At 34.9% G+C, this 27,033-nt stretch overlaps 9 protein-coding genes across 13 annotated transcripts; 5 read left to right on the top strand and 4 right to left on the bottom strand.

The window, feature by feature from the left end:
* The first annotated feature begins 382 nt into the window (after window positions 1-382).
* On the top strand, window positions 383-2,609 carry LOC116165081. The gene is made up of 4 exons (XM_031479366.1): window positions 383-1,246; window positions 1,297-1,408; window positions 1,467-1,744; window positions 1,795-2,609. The coding sequence occupies exons 1-4, from the start codon at window positions 1,030-1,032 to the stop codon at window positions 2,607-2,609; spliced, it is 1,422 nt and encodes a 473-aa protein (XP_031335226.1). The 5' UTR covers window positions 383-1,029.
* Window positions 2,610-3,277: 668 nt separating this feature from the next.
* On the bottom strand, window positions 3,278-4,678 carry LOC116176475. 2 transcript variants are annotated; one of them, XM_031495078.1, is made up of 6 exons: window positions 4,475-4,678; window positions 4,120-4,419; window positions 3,887-4,074; window positions 3,647-3,839; window positions 3,405-3,600; window positions 3,278-3,355 (listed from the first exon to the last, which is right to left on the bottom strand). In XM_031495078.1, the coding sequence occupies exons 2-5, from the start codon at window positions 4,413-4,415 to the stop codon at window positions 3,519-3,521; spliced, it is 759 nt and encodes a 252-aa protein (XP_031350938.1). In that variant the 5' UTR covers window positions 4,416-4,419; window positions 4,475-4,678; the 3' UTR covers window positions 3,278-3,355; window positions 3,405-3,518. The 2 variants fall into 2 exon arrangements, with proteins under 2 accessions (XP_031350938.1, XP_031350930.1); XM_031495070.1 differs by having other exon boundaries at window positions 4,120-4,678.
* Window positions 4,679-5,015: 337 nt separating this feature from the next.
* LOC116176188 lies at window positions 5,016-7,413 on the top strand. Of its 2 annotated transcripts, XM_031494676.1 has the most exons (4): window positions 5,016-5,517; window positions 5,569-5,657; window positions 5,694-5,742; window positions 5,852-7,413. In XM_031494676.1, exons 1-4 carry the CDS (start codon window positions 5,220-5,222, stop codon window positions 7,051-7,053), a joined length of 1,638 nt encoding a protein of 545 aa, XP_031350536.1. In that variant the 5' UTR covers window positions 5,016-5,219; the 3' UTR covers window positions 7,054-7,413. The 2 variants fall into 2 exon arrangements, with proteins under 2 accessions (XP_031350536.1, XP_031350530.1); XM_031494670.1 differs by having other exon boundaries at window positions 5,569-5,742.
* On the bottom strand, window positions 6,055-9,028 carry LOC116176234. 2 transcript variants are annotated; one of them, XM_031494726.1, is made up of 3 exons: window positions 8,863-9,028; window positions 8,745-8,803; window positions 6,055-8,694 (listed from the first exon to the last, which is right to left on the bottom strand). In XM_031494726.1, the coding sequence occupies exons 2-3, from the start codon at window positions 8,750-8,752 to the stop codon at window positions 7,167-7,169; spliced, it is 1,536 nt and encodes a 511-aa protein (XP_031350586.1). In that variant the 5' UTR covers window positions 8,753-8,803; window positions 8,863-9,028; the 3' UTR covers window positions 6,055-7,166. The 2 variants fall into 2 exon arrangements, with proteins under 2 accessions (XP_031350586.1, XP_031350578.1); XM_031494718.1 differs by having other exon boundaries at window positions 8,745-9,028.
* A 32-nt stretch (window positions 9,029-9,060) lies between these two features.
* LOC116176259 lies at window positions 9,061-10,752 on the top strand. The gene is made up of 2 exons (XM_031494745.1): window positions 9,061-9,468; window positions 9,520-10,752. The coding sequence occupies exons 1-2, from the start codon at window positions 9,231-9,233 to the stop codon at window positions 10,722-10,724; spliced, it is 1,443 nt and encodes a 480-aa protein (XP_031350605.1). The 5' UTR covers window positions 9,061-9,230; the 3' UTR covers window positions 10,725-10,752.
* Window positions 10,753-10,961: 209 nt separating this feature from the next.
* Window positions 10,962-12,513, bottom strand: LOC116176338. 2 transcript variants are annotated; one of them, XM_031494864.1, is made up of 5 exons: window positions 12,317-12,513; window positions 11,939-12,261; window positions 11,665-11,883; window positions 11,069-11,616; window positions 10,962-11,018 (listed from the first exon to the last, which is right to left on the bottom strand). In XM_031494864.1, the coding sequence occupies exons 2-5, from the start codon at window positions 12,256-12,258 to the stop codon at window positions 10,987-10,989; spliced, it is 1,119 nt and encodes a 372-aa protein (XP_031350724.1). In that variant the 5' UTR covers window positions 12,259-12,261; window positions 12,317-12,513; the 3' UTR covers window positions 10,962-10,986. The 2 variants fall into 2 exon arrangements, with proteins under 2 accessions (XP_031350724.1, XP_031350717.1); XM_031494857.1 differs by having other exon boundaries at window positions 11,939-12,513.
* Window positions 12,514-14,186: 1,673 nt separating this feature from the next.
* Window positions 14,187-16,229, top strand: LOC116176553. The gene is made up of 3 exons (XM_031495179.1): window positions 14,187-14,732; window positions 15,356-15,555; window positions 15,860-16,229. The coding sequence occupies exons 1-3, from the start codon at window positions 14,672-14,674 to the stop codon at window positions 15,980-15,982; spliced, it is 384 nt and encodes a 127-aa protein (XP_031351039.1). The 5' UTR covers window positions 14,187-14,671; the 3' UTR covers window positions 15,983-16,229.
* A 758-nt stretch (window positions 16,230-16,987) lies between these two features.
* Window positions 16,988-19,677, bottom strand: LOC116176326. Its single transcript, XM_031494833.1, has 2 exons — window positions 19,031-19,677; window positions 16,988-17,780 (listed from the first exon to the last, which is right to left on the bottom strand). Exons 1-2 carry the CDS (start codon window positions 19,409-19,411, stop codon window positions 17,037-17,039), a joined length of 1,125 nt encoding a protein of 374 aa, XP_031350693.1. The 5' UTR covers window positions 19,412-19,677; the 3' UTR covers window positions 16,988-17,036.
* On the top strand, window positions 17,761-19,050 carry LOC116176487 (protein ALP1-like). The gene is made up of 2 exons (XM_031495093.1): window positions 17,761-18,079; window positions 18,132-19,050. The coding sequence occupies exon 2, from the start codon at window positions 18,143-18,145 to the stop codon at window positions 18,794-18,796; it is 654 nt and encodes a 217-aa protein (XP_031350953.1). The 5' UTR covers window positions 17,761-18,079; window positions 18,132-18,142; the 3' UTR covers window positions 18,797-19,050.
* Window positions 19,678-27,033: the final 7,356 nt, after the last annotated feature.

Genomic DNA, 27,033 nt, shown 5'->3' with positions numbered 1-27,033 from the left:
TGTGCCTCCGTATGTTATTTTTGTGAGCAACAATTTTTATATCACAAACTTTGCAATATGCATATTCATTACCAGATGTACTAACTTTTTCTGATCTCTCTCCAACCAATGTTTAAAATTTTCATTTGACAGCCAAGAACTACAAAATTTATAAACGCGATCATTTCTCGTCTTCTTTGCATTTAACTGTTTCGACTTGTCATCACCCTGAAAAGTTTACATGTTTCATAACTAGGTACAAAATAATAATATTATGTTACACTTACAGCTTTTCGTTTGTATTTTCTGTTGCCTTTTAAATTTTCATTTATAATCTCCACACCAGCATCTGCATATTCCCGATCTTGGCTTTCATCTTCCTGGTCATGCTCCTGGTTAACAATTTCGGTTGAATCCTACCAAATGCGCAATGAAGTAAGTACTTATAAATTGTAAATAAATGTTACCCACCTGCTCGACTACCTCTACGTCTGCATATACCTCTTCTACTGCTCCTGCGATGGTATTAAAATGCAATTCGTGCTTGTACAAGATGTAGAAGTTGCAGAATGATTAGCATTTACGTCCATGTTAGCATTAGATAAGCGAAGCAACCATTTATCCATTGTATTGTTATATTTAAACCTTTGCCTTGAGCTTAACGGTTACCTGCCCAACTACTATAAATCCTTTATATTAAATAGTTTTAGCCAGTGTAAGCTAACCTTCAAAATATGGGTAAACTTGAAAACAAACGTACAGGTACAACTGTACAAGAACTACTAGAACATGATGAACTCGAACACCTTTCACTTTGAGGTTATTCGCAAAAATCACGAAGTGGGCGACATCTGTGGAATGTTTTGTATAACACGATAGTGGTGAACAATATATATTCTCCCATATTGTTGTATTGTAAACGACGTGCTCGTTTAGGTAATTTATGAGTTTAGAGTGAATTAGTTTATTACGCAAATAGTCCATAAACGTTTCCATATAACATTGAGTGGATATATTATCTGGATAATTGTAGTTTCGTAAATATTAAATATGCAAAACGTGCACAAAACTGAGGGTATAAAATCTCGAAGAATATGTAGTGTGCCCAAGTGTTCAACTTATCGCACAAGTGATGTTTCTTTACACAGATTTCCAAATAATTGGAAAGATTGTCAACGTTGGAAAATTATACTGCGAATAGGAAAACCAATAACTAAGGAAATGTTTGTGTGTAGTAAACACTTTAAATTAGAAGACTTTATGCCAGGTGCAATGTGGTTGTCAATTATTGTATGTGTTTATAACTTTTTATTTTAGTTACTTCTATCAGTGTTAGAAAGCGATTGAAAAAGGGTGTTGTACCTCAAAACATTCCAATTAGACCACATGATAGAGTAAAAAAGCTAGTACATCGAAGTAATAGGACAATGTAAGGCATTTAAACTGTTAACATTAAGATTTTGATAGTTTATTTGCATAAATTATAGGCTATCACAATTGGAAGCACCAGAACATGGTGAAAATGTTTCATCACCAGATGTTTCAACACGGGATTTTGGAGCCTCATCTCATGCGAACCTCACTTTAGAAAGTGATATGGAACGAGAAGTACCTCAATCCTCTACACAGATCTATGAGACCCAAGATGTTACCCCAGTTACTCAAGAATCATTATTTTCTCTTTCAAAAGGTATACAGGTCGATCCTCCTCCATTTAAGTTAAGTCAACTTTTGAATAATGATGAACAATTACTTCACTTTACTGGTAAGCATAATATTATTACTTATTTAGCACCTAATTGTTTCTATTTTCAGGTATCAATTCAATGGATTTAAATGCATATGTAAAGTGCTTGCAAAACTGTTGTCAAGAAAACAGTGAATACTTGCGAAATAATGTAGTGCTAGTGATGTGTAAGCTCAAAACAAATTTATCTTTTGTTTGTTTAGCTGTTCTTTTTGGAATGAACATTAGTAGTTGTAAAAGAGCATTTTATAAATATTTATCGTTTTTGGCAGCAAGTATTAAACCAGCAATTTATTGGCCAACTAAAGATGAAATACGTAAAAATTTACCCTTGTGTTTTAAGGATTTTAAAGCTACCCGTTTAGTGTTGGATGCCACAGAAATTAAAATACAAAAATTAAATTGTTTAAAGTGTAGAGTTTTGAGCTATTCGCACTATAAGGGTTGCCATACCATGAAATTTTTGATAGGCATTACACCATCAGGGCTTATTTCATATGTTAGCAAAGCATATGGTGGTCGTAGCAGTGATAGGGCTATTTTCTGTAATGAAAATGTTGTTAATAAATTAGATCCATACGATGCAGTAATGGTCGATAAAGGCATACTCATAGAAAAAGATTGTGAAGAAAATCTGATTACATTGATTCGTCCTCCGTTTTTAAGAAAAAATACACAATTGTCTAAAGTAGAAGCATTGACAACTGCAAATATCGCAAGAGCAAGGGTACATGTAGAACGTGCTATCCAACGCTTGAAACTTTTCTCAGTTTTAAATAATCAAATTGATTGGTATTTGATTCCATACATGGATGACATTATGACAGTTATTGCAGCAACTGTTAATATGTCTTCTCCTATACTAGCGGAAGACAAATTCTAGTTGCTTTACGAATTCATTTGAATCAGATTTGCAATTTCAAAATGCAGTAATTGGTTTCTTTGTATGATTCATTATCAAATGTATAAAAATAAATATTATTTTTCTTTATTCAAACAAAAAAAATGTAACATGTGTTGAAAATATTTGTTAGTAACAGTATTAATTAAATCTGTCGAAAACGATTCATTATATGGTACAACTATTTGTAAATATGTATCTGTAAATGAAGAATAAACAATAAAATAAGTTTTTCTTAAATTTAATAAAGCCATTCCTAACTGCACTTGCGCATAATATTTATGGCGATTTTTCAAGAGCACTTCACCATTGACCTCCGTTAGATAGTCACATGAATCAAAGAAGTGTTCTGTGCCTTTTTCTTTTCCTAAAAATGTAATTATATAAATTATTGTAAAATCACCGTGTATTATACAAAAATGGGTATTAGTTTGTATTACCTATGTACGGACATTTTATTTCTAAGAGACTAGTTGGAACATTGTTCTCCATAATTACACCATCTGGAGAATAGGCGAGCCATGGCATATATTTGCAAACCATTAAAGAAACTTCAATAACATTGAAGTTTGTATTTTTCTTAAACGTGTTTAATGCTCTCTTTTCACAAGCAATTCCATGTGCGACAAATTTATTCGTAAACCCTTTAGGGGAAAAAAAACTTAATGCTTTCTGCTCCCAGTTGGGGTTTCGATTGCCGTAAGTATATATCGCGTAACAAGTAGATCCTAAATTACACATTTAAACATTTATTTTGTAATATCCCCAAATATATATCAGTAATCCGTAACTGCCGTTCTTCTTTCCACTCTTCTGAGCCTTGTTTTGTGCATGCTGCAATTTTTCGGTTAGTTTTGTGTAATGTCTCAAGTAGAGATAAACAACATTTTTTTAAATTATGAATAATATTATAAATTCAAATTTCTGTGTATATTCATTTGCATCCATGAAGTTGATTAAATTTTCTATGCATCTGAAACAATTTGATCACAAAAAATATAAAATAATCAAATACATACAGGGATTGAAACTTCTCAGTCTTTGTCTCGGTCTTTACTGAACTACTAGTAATCTGGTCAGTTTGGTGTGAACTGGACTCATTTGACCCCCCTGCTACTACTTCGCACACACTACTCCGCTTTTGTGGTGGCAGTTCCGTAATATTTTGTAAACTTCTTTGCTTAAAAGAGGACAATGCGGAGTTGCCTACAGCTATACAAAACATTAGTCAATTTTGTAATGTAAAACAATGTTCTCACCTGCAACCAAAAGGTTAAAATTCATTTTTGTGACTTCGCTGCTTATCACAATGTCACTCTTTTTTATATTTGTTGGGTGACAGAACTCAGAAAAAGGTTTGGTGGCATACATTTCCTGGACAGCTTTTTTTTCTTGCCCCCATTTTTGTCGCAGCTCGGTACAACTTATAAAATCTAAATTTTCGTTACTAAAAAGACATTATCTATAAACAAATAGATAAGTACCTACTAACCGGTTTACATAAATTAATGTTGCTATGACATGCTTGCAATATCCCGACAGCCCAGCTTTACAACTGCATCTACATTGCCAAGTTGGGGTATCTAACCTAATTGAAATTTCGTGTGGTAGCTGCTTTAAGGCAGACGTTTGTAGGCAAAGACTTCTGATAACATTTGGTTCTTCACTCTCCAAACCACATAAAATAATGTGTCCTGCCTTGAAAACGGCTTCTCCCTCTATTAAAGGGCGCTTACGATCCCCCACATACTCTAAGATGTCCATAAGGGAAATTTCAATAACCACCATCGCTCTAAAACATTCACACAAATATAAGTAATTTTTATTATAATTACATTACAACTTACCTAATTAACACAACAAATTCAAACTAATACACTCTAAAAGTGTAATTCTACACCACTACACAACGTAATCGTACATAGAAATGCGTTGTTGTTCACCACTATTTTTAAAAACAAAACTTTTACAGCGCCATCTATCGTTCGTTGATTTTCGCGAATTTAATATTTTCCCCCCAGTCCTGACCGCCTAATTTCACGTCAGTAAGTCGGTCAAGCAGCAGCGTTGCCAATGTTGCCATTGCATTTCACATAGCAAAAGGGTCGGTAGGTGGCGTCATTAAACCATAGAATATAAAGTAAACTGAATCCGAGAACATAACGCATTTCGCATTCGACCACTTACGACTTGTGAGCCGCGTTACGGTATTTATTTTCAAAATGCTCAAATTCCCCAACATTCCCCACAATATGTAATTCCCCGAAAATTCCCCACATATGCTTTCAATTCCCCTCATTTTGGGGAATTCCCCTCAAATTGGCAACACTGTATAGAACACGTGCGATTGTTTGTGCTGTGATGTCGGAAACTGGTATAGGGAATTGGCCTTATTCGATTGAAGAAATGCATTATGGGAAATCTGACCCCAGTTCTATGATTCCTGTTTTAGCGACTCCCATGAATTATATGCATTTGCAATTAACTAACTTCACGATGTTGTACGTAAACATAATAACGTAACCTCTATTTTGTGTTTACGTAGAAATAATACCCTTTGCAATAAATATTTCATGTGCTTTAGTTGATATAATGTCGAAAGTGAAAAAAAAGGGCCAACGGTGTTGTGTACCAGGTTGTCAATCTGATACAATCGCAAACCGGAATGTATCATTCCATACATTTCCAAAAGACTCTAGTGAAAAACAGATTTGGATTAATCGAATTAATAGAGTTGGAAATCGTGGTAAATATTCTTTGTGGCAACCCACACAATACCATCGCATCTGCGGTTTACATTTTAATAAATCTGGAAAAAGGAGATATGAGGACAAATATCCTATTTATTTTAAACACAAGACATATGAACGATTACAATTAGTACCATCATGTAGGTGAAATAACCTATGAAATGCTAAAGGTTAACTTAAGTATGTTGTAGCATATGAAGCGATCCAAAATGTACAATATGAAGAGATTGTTCCACACTGCGAATTTGAAGGTAATATGCAGCAGGAACCCACGTTGCCTATTCAACAAGCGTCGCCGCATGGGCCCACTTTGCAAATTCAACAAACACCACGATACACTTACAAACAAATGCCTTTTAAAACAAGTTAGTAGCATTCATTTATTTATTTACTGTAGAAATTAATAATCATTGTGGCTTTTATTTCATTTTAAGACCCAAATAGATAACTAAAAACTAAAAAGTTTATTTTTAGTGCTACCATCTATCACGGACAGTGTGACGGCAAGTAACGACCACAACTATGGCCTTCCTTATATGTGTGGAGAAGAAGTGTCTGCTTTAATTAAAACCATGAATGAAGAAATATTACTTTTAAAAGAACAGCTTGCAAAATGCACCTGTATGGAAAGAAACAGAGAGCTCATCAATATCCAAAATGAGTTAGAGACGCAAAGAAAAAAGAATATTAACGTAAGGCTAAAACTGCAAATATTAGAACATCAAATGAAGAGCTGTAGACAAGCAATAAGTTTTAATTTATCAAACATACTTAATAATGAACAAATGTTAAAGTTTTATACTGGTTTCAAAAGTGTAAATAGATTTAAAATTTTGTTAAAGTTCATGTATTTGCCATACAGAAAAGCAAAACGTAACATTCCAGGCAGACCCTCTTCGCTCTCATATAAGGAACAAGCACTGGTATTTTGCTGTAGGTTACGGTTAGGCTTATTAGAACAAGACCTGGCCTACCGATTTTGTATAAGCCAAAGTGCAATAAGTAAGATTGTGATTTTTTGGATAAATTTGTGCAGTGTGACATTAAACCAAATTAATATATGGCCAAGTAAAGATTTAGTTTGTAAGTATATGCCTATATCATTTAAAAATAAATATCCAACCACAAGGGTGGTGATCGATAGTACCGAATTATTTATAGAAATGCCCTCAGATTTTATTGTTCAAAGTTACACTTATTCACAATATAAATCTCATAATACGGCCAAAGGATTGTTAGGTATTACCCCTAATGGTTTTGTATCCTTTATCTCAGATTTGTATCCCGGGAGGAGTAGTGATAAGGAAATATTCAACAGTTGTGGCATTTTACAATTGTTAGAACCTGGCGATTCAGTTATGGCCGACAAAGGGTATGTCATTCGTGACGAATTGGAGGCACGTGGAGTTGCATTAAATATACCACCTTTCCTTGCATCAGATTCGAAACAATTTTCTCCAGCAGATGTAGAGAAAACAAAAGAAATTGCATCGTTACGAATTCATGTAGAAAGAGTAATAAGCGAAATTAAAACCTTCAGAATTTTAAAATTTGTGTTTCCGAATAGTGCACATTGCAGTTTAAACCAAATTTGGAAAATTTGTTGCCATTTGCAGAACTTTATTAATGAACCTTTACTTAATAGAAAAGTATGCAACATAAATAGAAATAAGTAATCTACAGTTAGGCTTAATATATAGACATAGATACTACACAATACTTTAACATTACAAACTAGAATTAAATAAAATAATACACATAAGTAATATAATAAAAATAGGTGTGAACATTACAAATTACAAGATTTATCAAAATGTAAAAAATAAAATTTCGTTAAACTTGGTAACATTAATGTTTTCCATAAATGTGGATCAAAACTGATTCTTTCAATAAAAAAACTACTTCCACTATCAACCACTAAATCGCATTCGAAAATACCACTTAAAGCCATTTGACCCTGAACTTGAAAATGCTGCTTACTGTTCTGTTTTAATGCAATGTGATTATTTTCGTTAAAATAAAGATAGTTGCAATAATTTTGTTTAATACTTTCTGTTACAGACAGTTCAAGTTTCATCGCTTTTGTTAAAGTTTTAATTTCTATAAGGACATTATTGCCAGATGTAAATTGAACTAATTTGTCAGGCGTCGCTCCTAAAAATGGGCACCCAGGATTAACTACTAATCCTACATCAAACACTTTACTAATTTCTTCGCCCACAAGATTCTTCGATATCTTATATTTCTCTAGTGCTCTCTCCTCGTTTGCCAACCCAAGTGCCATATCTGCAGTTTGTCGTATTTCTGTACATTTAAAAATTTTATTTACAAACGCGTTTGTAACACTTGCTTTCCGTCTAATGATTTCATAAAAATTGGAAGCAGTAATTCGTTTACTCCGTTCTTTTTTCCACCTTTCTGATACGCTTTGAGTAGTTGTGTTTTTGAAAAGATCCTGGGCTTGACTTAAGTTTATTTGGCAGCATTCTAACAACTTCACGTTATAGTTATTTCTTCCTATTATTTCACCTACTTCATTTTTCCACAAATCTAATATTGGTACTTGTATAGCTTCATGATTAACATCGTCACTAGGCAATAATTCAGCTTCTTTAGGAAAAAGTGAGGGTAAAGGGGAATTTTGCTTTAAATGATTTTCCTGCAAAACATCTTGAAACATTTCTCCTATGCCATTATCTGCCAGTCCTTTTTTTAATATTTCAATATATTTTTTGTCAATCCGAACAGTTAGTTGAATGTCTGCCAAATTTTTTCTCCGCTGTAATATCAAACGTTCAGTGTTCTTTGCCTTTCTTTTCACATCGTGCTTTATAAAATTCAATTCAGCAAATTTGGTTGCACTTCTAGGAGTCCTACTTTTCGCTCCTATACCCCACTTCCGTGGTAATGATGTGCACGCTACTTCTGTTAAGTTACTTGCGTGTGTCTTCGCAATATCAAAAACGCTCCATAACAAAGTATATATATGTTTACATGCACCACTAAGACCAGCTGGACACCCACATGACGCTTTGACAATTTCTACTTTCAGATGCACATATATTAGTATTTTGCACAGATATTTTTTGCTTAACGTGAAAGAAGCTTGAACGTTAGCTTTTACAAATATCTTGTTACCATCATTTGCAATAAAAACATTTGATGTTTTATGTGCTTTGAACATCCTATATCCAAGGTTCACACTTTTCTTGGAGTTTGAATCTTGATTGTAAGTTAAGATTACATCTTCAGTAAAATTTATTTCATGTAGCCTTGTCAAATTTTTGGTCCATGGTGCATTTGGTTCCTCTAATACACTAAAACATTCAACAGATATAGTAATCCTTATACATTTAGCAATCTTTACCTTGCCATTTTTATAAATATCAGTTTCTAACCTAGTTTCTGTTACACGTTACACCCATCCTATAAAAAAGAATCGAATGTTTAACATTCATACAATCAATCGTAGAATTCACACAAACCTCCCACATATAAACAATACAGCATTTATGGCATACAAAGTCAATAATTTCAAATTGCCAAAACATCTCATCTCATTGCGATAACACGTAAACTATTTTCCCGCAAAAATTGATGGTCATACCCCATGGTTCCTAAAGTAAACGTTAGATGGCTCCGACCTTTCGAATAAGGCGTATTTAAGATAATTAAAGCGACCTCTACTGTCATTAGCTCAAACGTACCTAAGATATGTAAACAAACAAATGGTTATAGACCGTTTGTATGGTAGGGTGATTTAATTTCGTTTATTTTGCTTTGTTATCGTGTTTAATCTGCTTGTGTTAAAATTTTGAGAAATTTAAGTAATTAATTAACAAGTGTAGTGGGTATGGCGAATACATTTTGCTGTGTACCCGGGTGTAACTCTTTGAAGCGGCGAACCCCTGATATAAGTTTCCACAAATTTCCTAACGTCAACGACACAGTACGAATTCAGACAAAATTGGGCGTTTGGGAAATCGTAAATCGCAGATATATTTGGAAAACTAAACTTCGAATAGGAAAAAACATTAGTGAATTCATGAAAGTTTGTTCATTACATTTTACTGAAAATGATTTCTTTACAAGTAAGTAAATGAAAAAGTGTGAAACTGTTATGATTTTATTTTGTATTTTAGTTCGTCAAAGGAGGAATTTGAAAAAAAATGTTATTCCTACGATGTGTTTACCTAACCCTGTTCATGGTTCAGTACAGGAATTAGCACCATCGAATCGTGGAGTAAGATTATCAATACGAAACCAAATGAAAGAATTAAGGGATATACCGGCAACCGATCCTGTAACTGAAGACAATTGTCATGAAAATATCGACACAGTGCCCACCACTGAGGAACTACAAGCGGCTGATGCATTATTAACATTAATACAAACTGAAAGTCAAAACAGTGAACCAAAAACTTTCAGAGACTTTCAAATTCAAGTCAATACACCATCAAAGTTGACATTGTCCCACTTTATTCAAACTGAAAAAGCTTTAACAAGTTTAACCGGACTGAATAGTTTTATTTTGTTGGATGAAATTTGTGCGTCTATTGCAATCATATATAAAGATGTTCGAATACATAAACTATGTGTCAAGGATCGAGTGTCATTAACATTTACTAAACTAAAATGTGATTTGAGTTATACTATCCTAGGAGTTTTATATGGAATAAGTAGTGTCCTGTGCAGAATTTATTTTATAGAAATGATAAAGTTACTTTCCACCATTTTAAAATCAGTGATCGTATTTCCGTCAAAAATAGAAAATTCACAAAACATGCCAATCTGTTTTGAAAAGTTCCAAGACACTCAAATCGTCTTAGACTGTACTGAGATATTTATTCAGACGCCAAAATGTTTATGTTGCCGAATACGGTTCTATTCACACTATAAAGGTGCACTTACAGTAAAATTTATGACAGGAGTTTCTCCAGCAGGTTTAGTAACTTTTGTTAGTAAAGCATATGGAGGGAGAGCATCGGATAAAATTATTTTTCAAGGAAGTGAATTAATCAAAAAATTAGAAAAAGGTTCTGCAGTTATGGTTGACAAGGGATTTTTAATTGAAGACATTTGCAAAATGTATGAGATTAAGCTGTATCGTCCACCATTTCTTCGAGGTAAAGCACAATTTGACGAAGGAGAAGCAATGTTCACTAAAGAAATAGCATCTGCCAGAGTGCACATTGAACGCACTAATCAACGCCTCAAAATTTTTAAAATTCTAGGAGGGAAACTTCAGTGGAATCTTGTACACTACATTGATGACATTATAATAATTATTTGTGCAATTACTAATTTGTCAGCACCAATTTTAGCAGAGGATAAATTTTTAAAATAATATTTTTATAACAATTTATGTATTACACATTACATGTAACATTTTTTTAAAATACTTTCCTTTAACATTAAACAATAAAGTTTTTGAAAAATCGTAATTATATGGTACATCTAGAATTAACATGCTTTTATCAAAAGAACAATAAATAATAAATTTGCAATTAAATACATTTAGCATCGCCATCCCAAGTTGCACTTGTGCAAAATATTTGTGTTTTTTTTTTAATTCATAAATATTGTCTTCAAGTTGCAAGTATTTTAATTTAGGTACCACACTTCCTATGGTCTGTAGCACCTAAAACAAGTCATTTAATTATTTTAGATTAATAATAAATTGCAACATACCTGCAAATGGGCATTTAATTTCGATTAATTCTTTTGGATTACCGTCTTGGTCAACAATTATTCCATCAGGTGAATAACCAAGCCAGGAATTAAAGTGAGAAACAACCAATCCACATTCTACAACTTTCAAGCCCGTAGCATCCATAAAAATCTGTCGGGCAACTGGTTCTTGCTCAATGCCATGCTTAGTAAATTTATTCATGAAACTTATTGGATTAAAATAACGATTTGCTTTTTTTTGCCAATCATCTGATTTATACGTATATAGTTCATAAATTCGTGAACCTGTAACCCTAAATTTTCTTTCAATATTCCAAAATTCTTTTGACTGTTTAGTTTTAAGCAATATTTCGTCAATATCTTTCAATAAGTGTTTATCGAACAATTCTTTACAACAAGAACCTATGAAATTTACATGAAAATGATACAATTCCATCATTAAAATTGATTGCGTTGCGTGATTTAAAATGACTACATCATGCTCATCATATGGAGTAAACACTTCTTCATTCTTAAAGGTGGAAAGGTTTGTGCAACGTCGTCCTGCCCTACAAAGTTCATTAACATAATATACATTGTAACATTAAATTGCTCACTTGTGTAATGTCAATGCTGAATTTGGCAATTTAGACACCAAATTATCGTGTATGCCCATTAAAATTGCCTCGTCCAATTTCATACCATCACTTTGCTTTATGCACGGCATTTCTTTAACAGGAATTGCTCTATATTTATCTTGTGTTTTGCCTTTCTGAGCAGACCATGTGCATTTAATATCAGTTTGCGAAACTGCTTCAAGTTTATCGAGGGAAGTCCTACAACAAGGATATCAAAATATCATCTGTTTAACCTGCATAGATTAAATAAAACCTTGAACATTGTAGCAAAACTGCTGAAATATGCTTGCATCGACCACTTTGCCCAGCTTTACAAGAACATGCAAACTTTTCTACAACCCACTTTTCGTCATCATGCACTAAAGTCCCTTCGATTTTATGTGGTGCACTTTGTAAGGCACTCGTTTGTAAACAAAGTGCATACAACGTTAGACGATTTTCCTCCTTGTTTGTTACTCCACACAGTATGATGTGTCCTGCATTAAGAACATGTTCCCCTTCATACACCACTCTAGAATTATCTGTCCCTTTTATATACAGTAGATAGTCACATATCGAGAATCTGTTCTCCATAACCTAGAAAGTTAATATTTTACGTCAGGTTAGATTATTGAACTTATGCATTACTTACGCGGAACGGCAGAAGTTGCGCTTGTATCAATTTACTTCAAATAAGCTATTTCGTGATCCACTCGTATATAATTACTTCAAAAAATTCAAAACATACACACTTTATATATACAAAACAGCAAAGATTAGCAAAGTTTACATATCTTGCAGAGCTTTACAATTTGTCCACCGCGGCGCTGCGATCTTATTTTTAATTCCCTATTACTTCAGGCCATTTGGTGGGTCGATCTATCATTGTTACACAGTAACTTTGTCCTTCAGACGGTGGTAGCGGTCCTATGCAGGTGATCAAATTTATCTGTGACGGGAAAATCGGCGATTTAGTATGTTTGCTGAAGGCGTATACCAGCGGTTTGTGATCTGTTAAGATTTTTAGTAGCCTTCCTTCTATTAACCGTCGAAAATATTTAATGCTCATGTAGATGGCTAGCAGTTCTCGGTGGTATGTACTGTACCGACGTTGGGTTTCAGTTAATGCCTTGGAAAAAAATCCTAATGGTTGTAGTGTGCCATCTTCTTTTATTTGCTGAAGAGATGCGCCGATGCAAGTTTCAGATGCGTCAGTCATTAAAATGAGTTGTGCTGTTTGCGACGGGTGTGTAACAGCGTTCTTGATACTATTTTTACAATATTCGAATGCCATGTTGGTTTCTTCATTCCAAACGATTTTCGTGCGATCTTTCTTTTTTGCGTTGTGAAAGTATTGAGTCAACTTGGATTACTGCTCTGAGGCTTTAGGAAGATTTTGTCAGTAGAAATTCAACATGCCGATGAATCTTCGTAATTGCTCAACGTTTACGAGCTTGGGGTAGTTGCTTATAACCTCAATTCGATCTTCCAATGGATTAATTCCTTGTTTTGAAATCTTGTATCCTAAGAATTCTATTTCTGTTTTACCCATGACGCATTTTGAAAGATTGAGTGTAATTCCGTACAAATCCAGGCGACGAAATACTTCCTTTAGATGGTCGTGTTCTTGGAAATTATTAGACGCAATAAGTATATCATCAATGTATACAAATGCGTAATCAAGTCCTCGAAAAACCATATCCATGAACCGTTGGAATGTTTGACCTGCGTTTCTTAATCCAAATGTCATTCGAGTGAATTCGAACAGGCCAAACGGCGTTATTATGGCTGTTTTGGGGTGAGGAGGTACGTGAAATCGTTCAATCGGGGAATGGGATAGCGATCTGGTGTTGTGACGGCATTGAGTCTTCTGTAGTCTCCGCATGGTCGATAGTCTCCGTTTTTCTTTTTAACTATGTGAAGAGGAGTTGCCCACCAACTATTCGATGGACGACATATTCCCAATTCCATCATTGTCTCAAATTCTCCTTTTTTACAGCTATGTATCTATCAGGCGGAAGCGGTCTTACTTTTGAAACTAAAGGAAGTCCAGTAGTTTCAAGGTGATGGACGATGTTGTGTTTTGAAGTTTCTTTAAAAGAAGTGAGTCTGGTGATAGCAGGAAATTGTTCTAGTAAGTAGATGTGAAAAATCGTGGTTTGCGTCTAGGGTATAATAGTAACAGAATTACCAATGCAAGTGAAATACTAACAACCTTTACGGGTGAAAGAATACCCATACTAGGGAAATGCTCATTGTATGTAAAACATTTAAATTTAGAATTGTCACTACCCTTTTACGTGGAGAAAAACAATAATGACACAATTTTAGGGTTAAATGCAAGCATAAACCTAGGTATAACTACATTTAATGATGATCCACAGCGAAATTCGCAAATAACTTTAACAAATAACGAAACTAAGTCCGAAACGACTTCTAAATGCACTGAAAAAAGTCGGTATTTTAAACTAAAGGACTAGTGGTTCTTGGAACACATTTCTTTGAAAGAAGGGCGTAGTACTTAATTGAAGAAGAGATATCTTAATATGAGCAAATATTGAATCTTAAACGTACACCACGATGCATTTGAACTTTTATTGTCTTAATTGAAAATCATGCGGTCGTGATGCAAGGTATAATACACCATAGACTTCTATCAAGTAACAGTTGAATAAGTCCAAGTATCGTTTCTTTGGACGAAGTATTCCTAGCCGACTCCCAAACTCGCGAATTTCCTTGTAGTAAGAGTGGTTTTCTCCTCAATTGACCCAATAACACTCTTTTTGTTTAGCATTTAGGTCAAGCTCTGTGCATTTGAAACAAAATATCTGAATGGATTCGCATCGAAAATAGAAGGACAGAAAATTTTATAGAAGTCAAGAAGTGCGGTCGCATAACACCGCGTCAGCGTTCCCTCGTTTGGCGTTTAATTTATTTTTAAATTGTAACAGTGTGGATCATTGTGTGTGTGTGTGTGTTCCTGTTCTGTGTAGCATTTCTTTGAAAAATGACTTTAAAAGAATTGCTGAAGCAATGGAAATTGGCCCATTTGTGGCCAATTTTTGAAGGTATGTATAAGTACTTATATATTTTGTATTTTACTTGTACGAAAGGACGCCTAAAATTTATCAGTTTAAGGTTGTAAAATCATTCCGAACATGCTTAAGTTTTAGTTGTAATTTAATGAACGCTATAATAGTATAGTTTCATTAGATGTGATACGTATTTTTTACACCCTGAAACCGATAACTAAGAAAGCAAAGCACGCAACGGAAGCCTATTATCATCATGAGCGGCTTCGGATGGCTCACTTACTTTAAAGATGGGGCGATTAAGCCAAATTCTGTTCTCTTGGATTAAGTCCCATGTTTTCGCGCCAAGTATTTGCCAATGTTGGCTTAAATCTGCTTCCTTTAAGAATAAAGTTTTTTTGTTTATAAGTCGCACATAATGACGTGATGTAGATACCTGTACCTGTACCTGCGTTTTGGCAAATATAAATTGAAGTGGTCTTAATTTATAAACATTTGTTTAATTAAACAGTAAGGGCATTATTCGAAGTCCATACTTTTTTTTTCAATTGTGTATTGTTTTAAGAGAATTTTGTGATTTATTTACATCCGCCATTGTTCCGTGCTGCGATATCAATCCTAAATTAATAATACCTAACGTACTATTATCTATGTTTTAGAACAGAAAATTGACGAGGTGGACATTCTACTGGCGTTAACAGAGGACGATCTGTCGAAAATTGCTCAAACAATTGGGGACCAGGTGAGGCTAAGAAAAGGAATAAAGAGCTTGGCTGAAGAAAGCACGGCGAACATTGCCACAGTAACCGATATTGCCACCGCTTCGGACATTGCCACAGTTGAAGAAGACATTTCCACAGTAAGTAACTCAAACACAATACAATAATAACTCAAAATAAGAATTTGTTTTGTTAAGAATGTTTGTTTATTTTTAAAATTTTTGATGTGTGTTTATCATTTATTACTATCTAATAAACTTAAATTTAAAATCTTTGAGTATTGATTAATAAAAAAATTTCTACGGCGGTTAGCTTGATGACGCTCCATAACTGTTAAATTTCAATGCAGCAAATTAAAAATAAGATTTTAACATCCCTAATTAATAATACTTAAAAATAATTTATGCATTGAACTAATTCTATATGGCGCGTCGTCTATATTAGGTATCATCCTATGTAGATCCGGCAATAGACCCTGCAGTATGTCAAACGATTATGATCTTGGGACAACACCACCACAGGATTAGCAACAAAACCCTATGTTTTTTAAAGAAGTGCGTCGCTTAACTTGGGTCAAAAATTGACGAAGTTCTATTAAACTCACTAGTTTATTATTTATCAAACATATTTTGTTAAACCAAAACCGTATTCTTTTAGAAGCAGTAATTGTATACTTTCAAAGAAAACACGCTTATGTTGGTTTAAAAGCTAAAGTGTTAGATCAAGTTCACTATTTCCTTATATTAAAAAACTTTGTTTTTAACACAAACACATAAAGATCTTATCAGTAACCACGTTTCCTTGATAACAGTCTTTTAGGAGCAGTGCTTTTGGCTCAAGAGAAGAATGTTTTACTTCAAGCTGTTGCGTTGCTAGTTTCGAAAAACTGTGACTTCACTGTAATGCCGGCTACACACGATCCGGCAGGCCTGTCAGTTCGAACTGAACAGTCCGCCTGAAGACCGGTCGCCTGATGGACTGGCCACCTTCCACACGTTCAGGCGAATATGAAATATCAGTCTCAATCATGGCCTCTACTGACGACGACGCGTTAGCACTCCTCGGCTTAGTAGTTGCTTTGGGTAAAAAGAAATCCAAAAAAACGTACGGTATGGTGTAAAGATTGGTTGAAAAAAAGGAGCGTTTTTTCTCATGTGAATTTGCTGAATGACCTGAAGTTAGCTCCCAAGGATTGGCACAATTATCTACGCATGGATGAAGATACGTATCTGCAACTTTTATCATTGGTAGCACCTTTGATAAAAAGAAAAGACACTGTAATGAGAGAAGCAATCCCAGCACACGAAAGGCTGACGGCAACTTTGAGGTTTCTAGCTACTGGAAAAACCTATGAGGACCTCAAGTTTTCCACTATTATATCACCTCAAGCTCTGAGTTACATTATTCCTGAAACTTGTGAAGCAATATGGGAAGTTCTACACAAGGATTTTATGAAGGTAAGAACAATTTTTTTTAATATTAAACATACATATAAACAAAAACATTATAAATTTCTTGAACATTAAGCATATAAACAAAAACATTATATTTCGTAAATATTAAATATATAAACAAAAACATTATATTTCTTCCATAGAAAATACAAAAACAAGTTCAGTTATCAGTTGTTATCAGCATAAGTGAATGAAGCTAAAAGAGAACTAGCAGTCTGGTACTGGCGAGATGATGCCGACGGTTCCATTTCTTGAACACTTTCTGACTGGGAAAAAAACATGTTATTCTGGGAGTGGTGTTCAATTGAAGCTTCGGAGTTCTGGAGTAGCAACTGCTGCGATGGTGGTGTTGGTGATATTGCGGATAATTGAGAACTTGGGCGGCTAGGATTGGAACTAGATGAATGATTCGAATAATATTCATTTGACGAAGGGGAGTTTAGTAGTAGCAACTGCTGCGGTGGTGCTGGTGTTGCGGAGAGTTGAAAGCTTGGCCGGCTAGAATAGGTACTGGACGAATGATAACGATTAGACAAAGGTGGCTGATAAGCCAGTTTATGATGTGGTGTTAATGTTCCACCCTCAGCTTCAAAAAGTACGTCATTAATAAATTTCTCTGCAAGGCGTCTCTGATCGTTGGTTAAATCTCTGAGTTTCATAGCAACGTTTTTACCAAAAATGTCAAACCGGTCATCCGCTGTGCGTGGCCGTTTGAAGTGGTTGTTGACGGTTGCTAGTACTTCTTTTGTTAACTGTGTTTGGTCATCTGCTTTTTGAGATTTTGGTGTCGGTCTATGGCGAAACTGCGAACCTGAAGCCACACTTGAAGTTTTTTCAGTAGAATCTTGGGTTTCAGGTTCAATTTGAGAGCTGTGTGCATTTGTGTTTAAAGTTTCGGCCTGTGATTTATCCTGTAACAAAAGATTTTTTGAACAGTTTGGTTAGTTTTTTTTTTGTGTGTGGAAATATCTATGGTTTTTATAACTGTATTACTTAATCGTATTTCATAAATTGAAAGCATGAAAAAAAAATGAAAAAAATACACAATTTATCGCCAGACATTCTTCATGCATATTTTTATCATGCATAATGCATAATATTGTCTTTTTTTCAGTTTCCACGACTAGAACAAGACTGGAGAAACATTTCTCAGAGATTTCAGGAACTCTGGAACTTTCCCCATTGCCTTGGGGCCATTGACGGCAAGCATGTGAGCATCATCCCCCCATCTGGAAGCGGATCGTACTATTATAATTATAAAGGTTTTAATAGCATGGTGCTATTAGCCTTAGTTGATGCAAACTATCGTATTTTAATGTGCGATTTCGGAACAAATGGCAGGGTGTCTGATGGTGGTGTATTACAAAATACCAAATTTTTTGAAAAACTACAAAATAATCTCCTGAATATTCCTGGAGAAGAAACTATCCGGAATACCGACAGAAGCCTACCATATGTATTCATAGGAGATGATGCATTTCCATTGAGGGTAGACCTAATGAAACCTTTTCGACAGGCAGCCTTGACTTCTAGGGAGAAAAAAATTTACAACTACCGTTTATCACGAGCTAGACGTATTGTGGAAAATGTATTCGGAATATTGGCTGCCAGATTTCGGATATTTCACACTTGCATTAATTTAGAACCGCGAAATATTGAATCCGTTGTAATGGCATGCTGCATGTTACATAACTTTTTGATAGTTAAGTCATCAACAACATATATTCCTCCAGAGTGCTTAGACTATGATGATACGGAAGAAGGTGTGACACATTTTGGATTGAATTCACAAGGTTCTAATATGGCTAGCTTGCAACGAAGACCATTTGGAAATACAACGAATGCAGCAAAAGAAGTTAGGGAGGCCTTTATGAGTTATTTTACGAATGAGGGTAGAGTTTCTTGGCAAGATAGATTCATCCAATAAAAACTTACCTACTAATAATACTATTTTATAGGGTGGTCCAAATTGGTCGCTCTCTTATGGGAACACCCCTGTTTGCCCCTCAGGCACTGTGGTACATTTGTTCCTATCTCTTCAAATAAAGAGTGTTCCCATAAAAGAGCGTCCAATTTAAACCACCCTAGAAATATACACAAAAAAATGTGTGTTTATTCAATAAATAAACAAACAAAACTACTGAATGTTTCTGTCACTTACCTCATTTTCGCTTTCTTCGTCATCCGAGATATTGCTTCGAGAGTTTCGAGAGACTTCTTGGTCTTCCACAAAGTTCAACGAATCATAATACCAAAGTTTGGGATGGTAAACTTCATCGGCCCCTGATCCCGTCCTCATTGAATCCTTCACTTTTTTTGCTTCTTTTCGAAAACTACTCCTCAAATTATTAATTTTTTTTAAAACAGTAGACTTCGTACAAGAAGGATCAATTTCCTTCAATTTTTCTATTAATTTTAAATACGCCGCTTCTTTCTTGCCACGGTCGTGATAGTCTTTCGATTTTACTTGCCATAGACACGACTCATTGCGATAAATCGCGATAAATTCTTCTAAACACGTGTTTTCTCTTGCTCGCGACATGATAACGACTTCTGTACTCTGGTTCTGTACTACTGAACTGTTTCACTTGACAGCCTGACGTCTCAACAGGCGGCCGTGCCATACACACGTTCAGGCTTGTCTTTGAGTACGTCAGGCCGGACGGATAAACGAACATATATTTGATCTTTCTCCGGCCGCCTGAACAGTCTTAACTGACAAGTTGACCGGAATATATACACGCTCAGGCGACCGGACTCCAGGCGGACTGTTCAGTTCGAACTGACAGGTCTGCCGGATCGTGTGTAGCCGGCTTAAGAAATGTAGCTCTTACTATAATAGCATACCGTGTTGAGGTAAAGTCTGAATTTGTGGACTTTTTCAATGAAATAGTGGAATTATACTAAAGAAATATTCATTTCGCCATATACAAAAGCCTGGTGCATTTGATTAGATGCCCAATTTCTTTCAATGAAAGCTTTTGTTTTTTCTGTGTGTGTACTTAAAAATAAATTTATTTGCCAAAAACATTTTAATACTTCAGATATCTCAAATAGCACTATACATCGAACCAGGCTTAACGCATATCGTTACCCTAATTCGTAAACCTCGTATCTCCTAAAACTTTTCAGGAGACCATAAAAACTGTTTATTTTAGTATGTATAAATATTTCTAGAAATCTATTATAGTAGATCCCATTAAAAAAATGCCCAGAATGATTTTCATAATAATCAATTTTCTGAAATATTTACTGGAGTTACGTGGTTTTCTTTTTAAATTATGAAACAAAACGGAGTTACGAAGTTAATGGCTTTTATTCGAGAACAAACCAAAAATAAATTTTTTCATTTATAATATAAAAAGTAATTAGTTAACGAAAAATAAGTACCTACTCTTAAAAAGTATACATACATATAAACATTTTACAAAAAATCAACTGTATCTATAACATTCAATGAGGCAAGTTATCATAAAAAGAATGATAGTCTTTAACCAAACATGTTTTCAAAGCTTGTAGCTGATTATACTTTTCTTTAGAAATACCGATTTGCTCGTCGTACAATCCAGGTATATTCACATTACTCGCTGCTTTATTGATTCTAATTGGTAAATCTTTCCAGTTTTCAGGATGTCTTAGTTTATATTCAACGGTTCCCGAAGGGTTATACTTTAAACCCCTAATATCCTGAACTGTGGGGTCTCCTACCTTTTTCCCCGGCCTAATAGATGAAAAGTAATTCAAATGCCCAAAGTTTTTAAAGAATGTGTGTGTGTCAAGTACATCACCTTAAAAGGTTCAGGATTCATTCTCGCTTTAAGGCACACATCTACGTAATCAGCCGGAAGATTGATTTTTCTATTTTTCATTGTTTGTTCTATTAACGAATGCATAGAATCTGCTTCCATTTGCGTGTGCCCACGTTCCAAATATTTTTGAATAATGGTTACACTTTTGGTTATGGAAATGTGCAGGAGGGCATTGGAAAGAGTAGAGTTTCGATTTTGGCTGCAGCATCCGTCGCTATAGAAAATTAATTTTTCATTTTGTTGGAGATTAATTGTTTCTTGCTCTATAAAATGAGTAAGAATGGAGGCAAACTCATTGGCACCTACAGAGCCTTCACTTTCATTCCATAAAAAACAATGTGCTTCTTTGGTTCTAATGTTGTAGATTGTAAAATTGTGCACTATCAATTTTTGTTTATAATAGAGCGCCGAAACGTTGGATTTTGGACATAAAAGAACCGATTGCAAATCCACTGTATAGACTTTATTAATTGTATCAGCTTTATCTTTTGACTTTTCATCTCTTGCTTCCGTTTTCTTGGTCTGGTGCAGCATGTATTCATTTTCATCTAAATTTCCCGTATTTCTTGCAACGCATACGCTACATTCGTCCTTCTTTGGGGTAAACAAACCTAGATTGATATCATCAAATATGTGTGCAAAGATTGTTGTCGATACAGCAGGTATATTTTTTTCTACGCACCAGCTGCTGGAATACGCATTATATAAGTGCATCTTCGAACGCCAGATTGGTTCCAAATATAATTTTTTTGTTCGATCCCTGCAGTAGTGAGATTCCATTTTGGGCAAACTGTTAAAGAAATCTATTGCACATTCTCTTCGTTCCTTAAAGACCATTACTTGCTTAGATCTTGGAGTGCTACTTTCCTTATCCGTTTCTAAAGATTCATCAATTTCATTTTCAGTTTCATGTCTTTTTTTCCAAGAAGCTACCATCCATTCACCTACATCTAGGGTGTGAAGGAACATCGTCTTACATACGCGTATTTTTTCTTCCCGTAACTTTAGAAAATAAATGTAGCTAAATTGGCGTCTTGATTTGTCTGGCTTCTTTCTATCGCACATTCTTTGTGTTGTTTTTAGCGTAACAAGCATATTTACGTAAACTTTCCTCTCGCCATGAGTTAATTTCCAGAAATTGTTAAATATCTGTTTTCTGTCTTCCTCTGAAATCTCATTACATTTTAATGAATTGTCTTTGCTAATTTTCTGCGACATCGTGCAGCTACATCGTCCTTTCATTTGCCTTTTTGGTTTAGGTACTGCATAGTTCCATTTTCCATTAATCTTCTTCCTGCCTTCGTACTCCTCTCCTTTCTCTCGTTTCAATTGATTGCTGTTTTTACTCCAAGTTCCTGGATTCACTTGGTGTCGTTTTCTTCTTTTCCTTTTAGAACTGCTTGTAATTGAATGACTCGATGAATTATTCGATTCGTGTACTAAGCGATCTTCACTGTCGAGAGAAGTGGAAACATAATTTGTATTTTCGCTACTATTTGTCGCAGCACCGTGTGTTTCTATAAATTTATGTTGATTTGCACTGAGTAACACATTATCTTCATTTATTTCGTCAGTGTAAGACACATTTTTTGCATTATTTGCAGTAATTTTAAAAGTAATTAATTGTTCTCCTTCCTTAACATTATCTATAACCTCTCCAAAAATAGTAGTATAACTAGAAGCATCAGTCTCGGATATAGCTGTCTCTGGCATACAAGAACTTACTGTTTGCATATTTTCTAGGTTAATATAATGTTCATTTAATGCTAAAGACTGAGAGTTATCGTTTACGGCTTCTATATTCTTAGCACAACTAGAGGTAGGAATCTCAAATAGAACGTCATGTTCTAAGGCCATCTGTAATATTCGACTTGCCCTAGACATCTGAAAGGTAAAAGAAAAAAAATGTAACAAAAACTATCATCATCGTAAAATGCAAATGTATCATCATTACAGTTTTAAACAGTGACGGTTTTAACGGTGAAATCTGTTCAACAATTTCCGTATGAATCGTACCTGCTTCTAAATTTTACCATTTTGTAACGATAACAATAGATACGCCGCTGGAAATGAGGTTACAAAAACGTAAGAACTCATTTATGATTTTCATATAAAAATTGGTTCTTACATAGGTTTTTACATAGGTATTTTAACATTAAATTAAATACTCACCTTAATTTCACCACTACACTTTTTATTAAGAGCGAAACAGAGGATAGAGTAAAAAATTTAACGGTCAAAACTGCACACGAATTTAAAAACAAACGTTGGAGTTACGCGATCTTCTGCACATTCAACGTCGCAATAGGAGTTACGAGATTTTCTTGATCGGAGTTACGAGGTTTTCTTTACACCCAATACCTCATTGGAGTTACGAGATATTTTATATGCTGTATAATACAATTTCTAACTATCGTGGAGTTATGAGATTTTCGGATTAAATGCATTCCATATTTTACTAAAAGATGGCGTTAAAACCTTATTTTTGAATAATTTGGAGTTACGAGGTTTACGAATTAGGGTAACGATATGTAGTCCCCATAGACTACCGTACTACACACGAACGTCGCGCAGAAAATCGGTATGGTTATGTAGCGGATCCTATTACTATGGATGAAGTCTCTGAGGCATCTTTATCATCATCTCTGAATCTGTAAAGCGTTATTTCGAAGAAATTTCAGAGCTACCGGATCCAGGCCACACTTAAATGAATCGCACAAGTTTAAAAAGATGTCTCTAAAATTGCAGTATAAAACATCGCATTTAAGACGTTTGCAGATAAAAAATTCGCAACACAAAAAACGTATTTTTAAATATAAACAACATTTGGCGAGCACTAATAACTCAATAATGAACAGAGCACATAATGCCTTGGACCAAAGCTGAGAAAAAGTTCGCGTTGGCTTTTTATTATAGTTCTCCGTCTGCGTATAAGCTATTTAAACGTAATGGGTTTATTCTGCCTGGCGCTTGTACAGCAGCTTAAACTCAAAACACAGACCATGGATCTCGAACAAAAGCAGTGCGTTCTTGCGTTTGACGAGATGGATATAATGGAGAAGCTAGAATATTCGAAGAATTTTGATATGATAGAAGGATTTGAGGACATGGGACATCTTGTAAGGTCTAAAACTATTGCAAAAAAGGCATTAGTTTTTATGATACGCGGTCTGTTTACCAAATGGAAATTGCCTTTTTCATACTACCTATTGTAACGCACCGGTTACTAGTAGGACCCGTGTGGCGAGTTGTATATAGGTAGTAGTTTCTAAGTTAAGTATAAGTAAAATAGTTAGGTTAAACTTGTGGACACCCTGTCCCCATTTGTAAGATGATACGCCTCCGCATGAAAGGGCCCATGGACTTTCTGCCACATGTGCAACCGATTGGGTTTCCGGGCCAGTGTGATATATTACGGTCAACGGTGATACCATGTGTGGTGGCAAGATCCAAGATGCGGTAATTGTCCCTTTGTGAACGAGGAGGAAACTATGGGAGTTCGCCAATAGCCGTCTTGAGCAACGCACGTCCGAGATCGCGGATAAGTACGGCGGTCATTAGCGTACAAGTGCAGGTTTTGAGATTCGCGATGTTCCCTAAGATCGCACATCAAAGTGCTAGTGTGCGCGACAAGTTCGGAATCTTGAGATAGTGGCATCCTGGAAACCGCAGTTTGTTCGAGGGAAGTGTTACCACCGAGGCGCAGCGTCTGGTACGAAATCATCATCTTCATCTACATTACCATCAAAGAGGTAGGCCTAGAAATCCTACGATATATTTGTGAACGGGTTCGTGCGCACCACCTTCTCTGACTAAGTGACTCGATTAGTAACTTTGCGTCTGTAGATTGTTTTTTTTTACTGCCGTTATTGTCCGTTTTTTGTAGGGTTCAGGGTGTCCTCATTTGTATATTATATTGTAGTGTTAGGTATATCTAGTAATATATGTAAATCGAATTAGAGTTGTTCTTAAGTATTACCTATTAGCCCACTGGTCCTGAGAAAGAGAGATATCCGCTCATGCAGAGCTAGTACTCCGGCGCATTACGGTAGGTACTTTACCGCCCAAATAATTAGTTTCGATTAAAAAGCGACCCACCAATATTCAGGGTGTTACACTATCTGGAAGCGGTGCCAAGAAAGATCAGTTACAGTCCCTGATTCCTTGTGTTACACCTAGGTCAAATTCAGAATTGTGGCTTTGTTGTAAGGGCTGTTGTTTGCGATCAAGCGACCACAAACGTTGCGGCTTTGAAACAGTTGAGCGCGCGTGACTAAAGAAAAACCCTACGTTAATATAGTACATTATATACTAAGGTAAAGAAGTACAGTATTATTGCCTGAGCACCAAGATTACATCTCGAGGCGTTTGCGCCGAGGGGTGTAAGGTGCGAAGGCAATAATAGACTTCTCTACCGTGGTATATATACTATTTTTTTCACTACTAGCACTTGAAATCCTCTAAATTAACATATTATATTGATAAGAAAATGAACGGTTGGACAGAATTTTTTGTTTATTAATTTAACATGTGAATCAAGTACGTAGAAGTACAAGTCAAACAGGCCGTATTTTGTTCTGTCATTGAGATTTGTCAAAGAGTAATTTCGTGAAAATTTTTTCAAAATGTCATAATTTTAGGTATGTAATTTCTCTGGAAATGGCGGATGGTGGCAATTATTCATTTTAGAGAACTTGTCCAAACGTTTATTGAGCGAAATTTCGGGTTGTGTTTTCTAAAAGTGACAGCGTGACAGTTCTCATTATTGACTACTAGTTAATAATGTCCACATTATTAACCACTTTGAACAAATGCCGAGAAAGCCTACTTTACAAGTGGAAAAAAGGTTAATAATCATGTCATCAGACGCTAGTAGTGAAAAAATATGTTTTTTTATTATACCTGTATCGCAATACCCGTTTTAAACACTCAAATGCGTGCGAAATAAGGCCTTTAAACCACACGTGCTTTAAAGTTGCTAAGTATGATACTTCATGTATGACTTTTTATAAGTATAAATTTTTATTTCATAAATTAGTTAGGTTTTAAAGTATTTAAGCATAATTTGACTGCCATGGTACTGCACCCTCATTTAAAAAGTAGTTAGCTAGTTCATCTCTGATATTTGACAGTGTAGACTTGGTTCTACGAGCAACTCTTTTCAACGGAAGAAGTGAACACGTAGCATCAGCTCCTCCTCTCCAGCTTCAGTTCCTCACGATGCCTTCTTCCTCCGTATCAAATGTTCCCAAAGGAGTATAAATTTGAGCCGATTGAGGTCTTCTGCGTAAAAAGTTGTGTAGTAAAACAATTGCCATCACTATCACACAACAGTTATAATAACTGATGCCTTCTCGGGTTCTAATAGAAGAGGTTTTCTTAATACCCGAAATACTGCTGACACGATGCCGAATAGCATTTTCAACAACTCTCCGCGCTCGACAAAGTTTTGCTTTGAACCTTTAGCCTGATATCCGGGATAAACTTTCATTAGATTTTCCGTCATAACAAAAGCCTCATCTCCGACTAAAAAAACGGCACTTCTTCTCTCCCGGGCCACAAGAGATTTCTATTTGATGAGCTGCAATCTTCTTTGAAGATATTTCCTAAATACTATTGTTTGAACATCGTTTGCGGAAAAATTAGCATGCTTTATTCGGTGTAAAAGCACTTTGTGTGGCTCGACTGCAGGCTCAACTATGTTCGGCCGACAAACGCAGTCTCGCAACACACAGAAAAAAATTTCGAGTAGAAATTTCACACTGAAGAACACTAAAACCGGAGTGTGGAGGTCCATACAAATTAGTGTGGAATATTCGCACTGCAAAAATATTAGAAAAAGAATTTATAAATATACATTTACAGTGAAAATAATCAATAGACTTTCATTTAATAATACACGCCTACGAAATAAGTTTAATAAGGTACAATTAAAATTGAAATGGTTTTAGTGTGTTACTGTTATTTTATTTATAATCTATTTAACTTCAGTAGAGTAATTTTTAATCAGTAAAAAGTCAAAATATAATCTTTTACGTGAACAATTTATCAACACTAAATTGATAAATTTGGAAATGTTCTTAATTTAGTGTACATATGTACGAAATTTTAGCTGGATAATTATTACACTATATTTATTGCATAATAGTTTTCAAATGAAAATAGAGTAGAGAATATGATGGAATTTAGTGTTATTTCGGAGAATAAGTACACATAGAAATAGATGAAATCGGCTTTTAATCTTGAAAAATAATCATAATACTACATTAATCGTAACAACAATGAAAGTAGGAAGCAAACATACATATCTATTTTAAACATAAAATGAGCTATTCTTCTTATGCTAACGAATACT

The sequence above is a fragment of the Photinus pyralis genome, unplaced genomic scaffold, assembly GCF_008802855.1.
Source record: "Photinus pyralis isolate 1611_PpyrPB1 unplaced genomic scaffold, Ppyr1.3 Ppyr1.4_LG1, whole genome shotgun sequence".
Classification (NCBI taxonomy): Eukaryota; Metazoa; Arthropoda; class Insecta; order Coleoptera; family Lampyridae; genus Photinus; species Photinus pyralis.
Note: the sequence above shows the minus strand (reverse complement) of the source record. Positions and strands in the feature narration are given on the sequence as shown.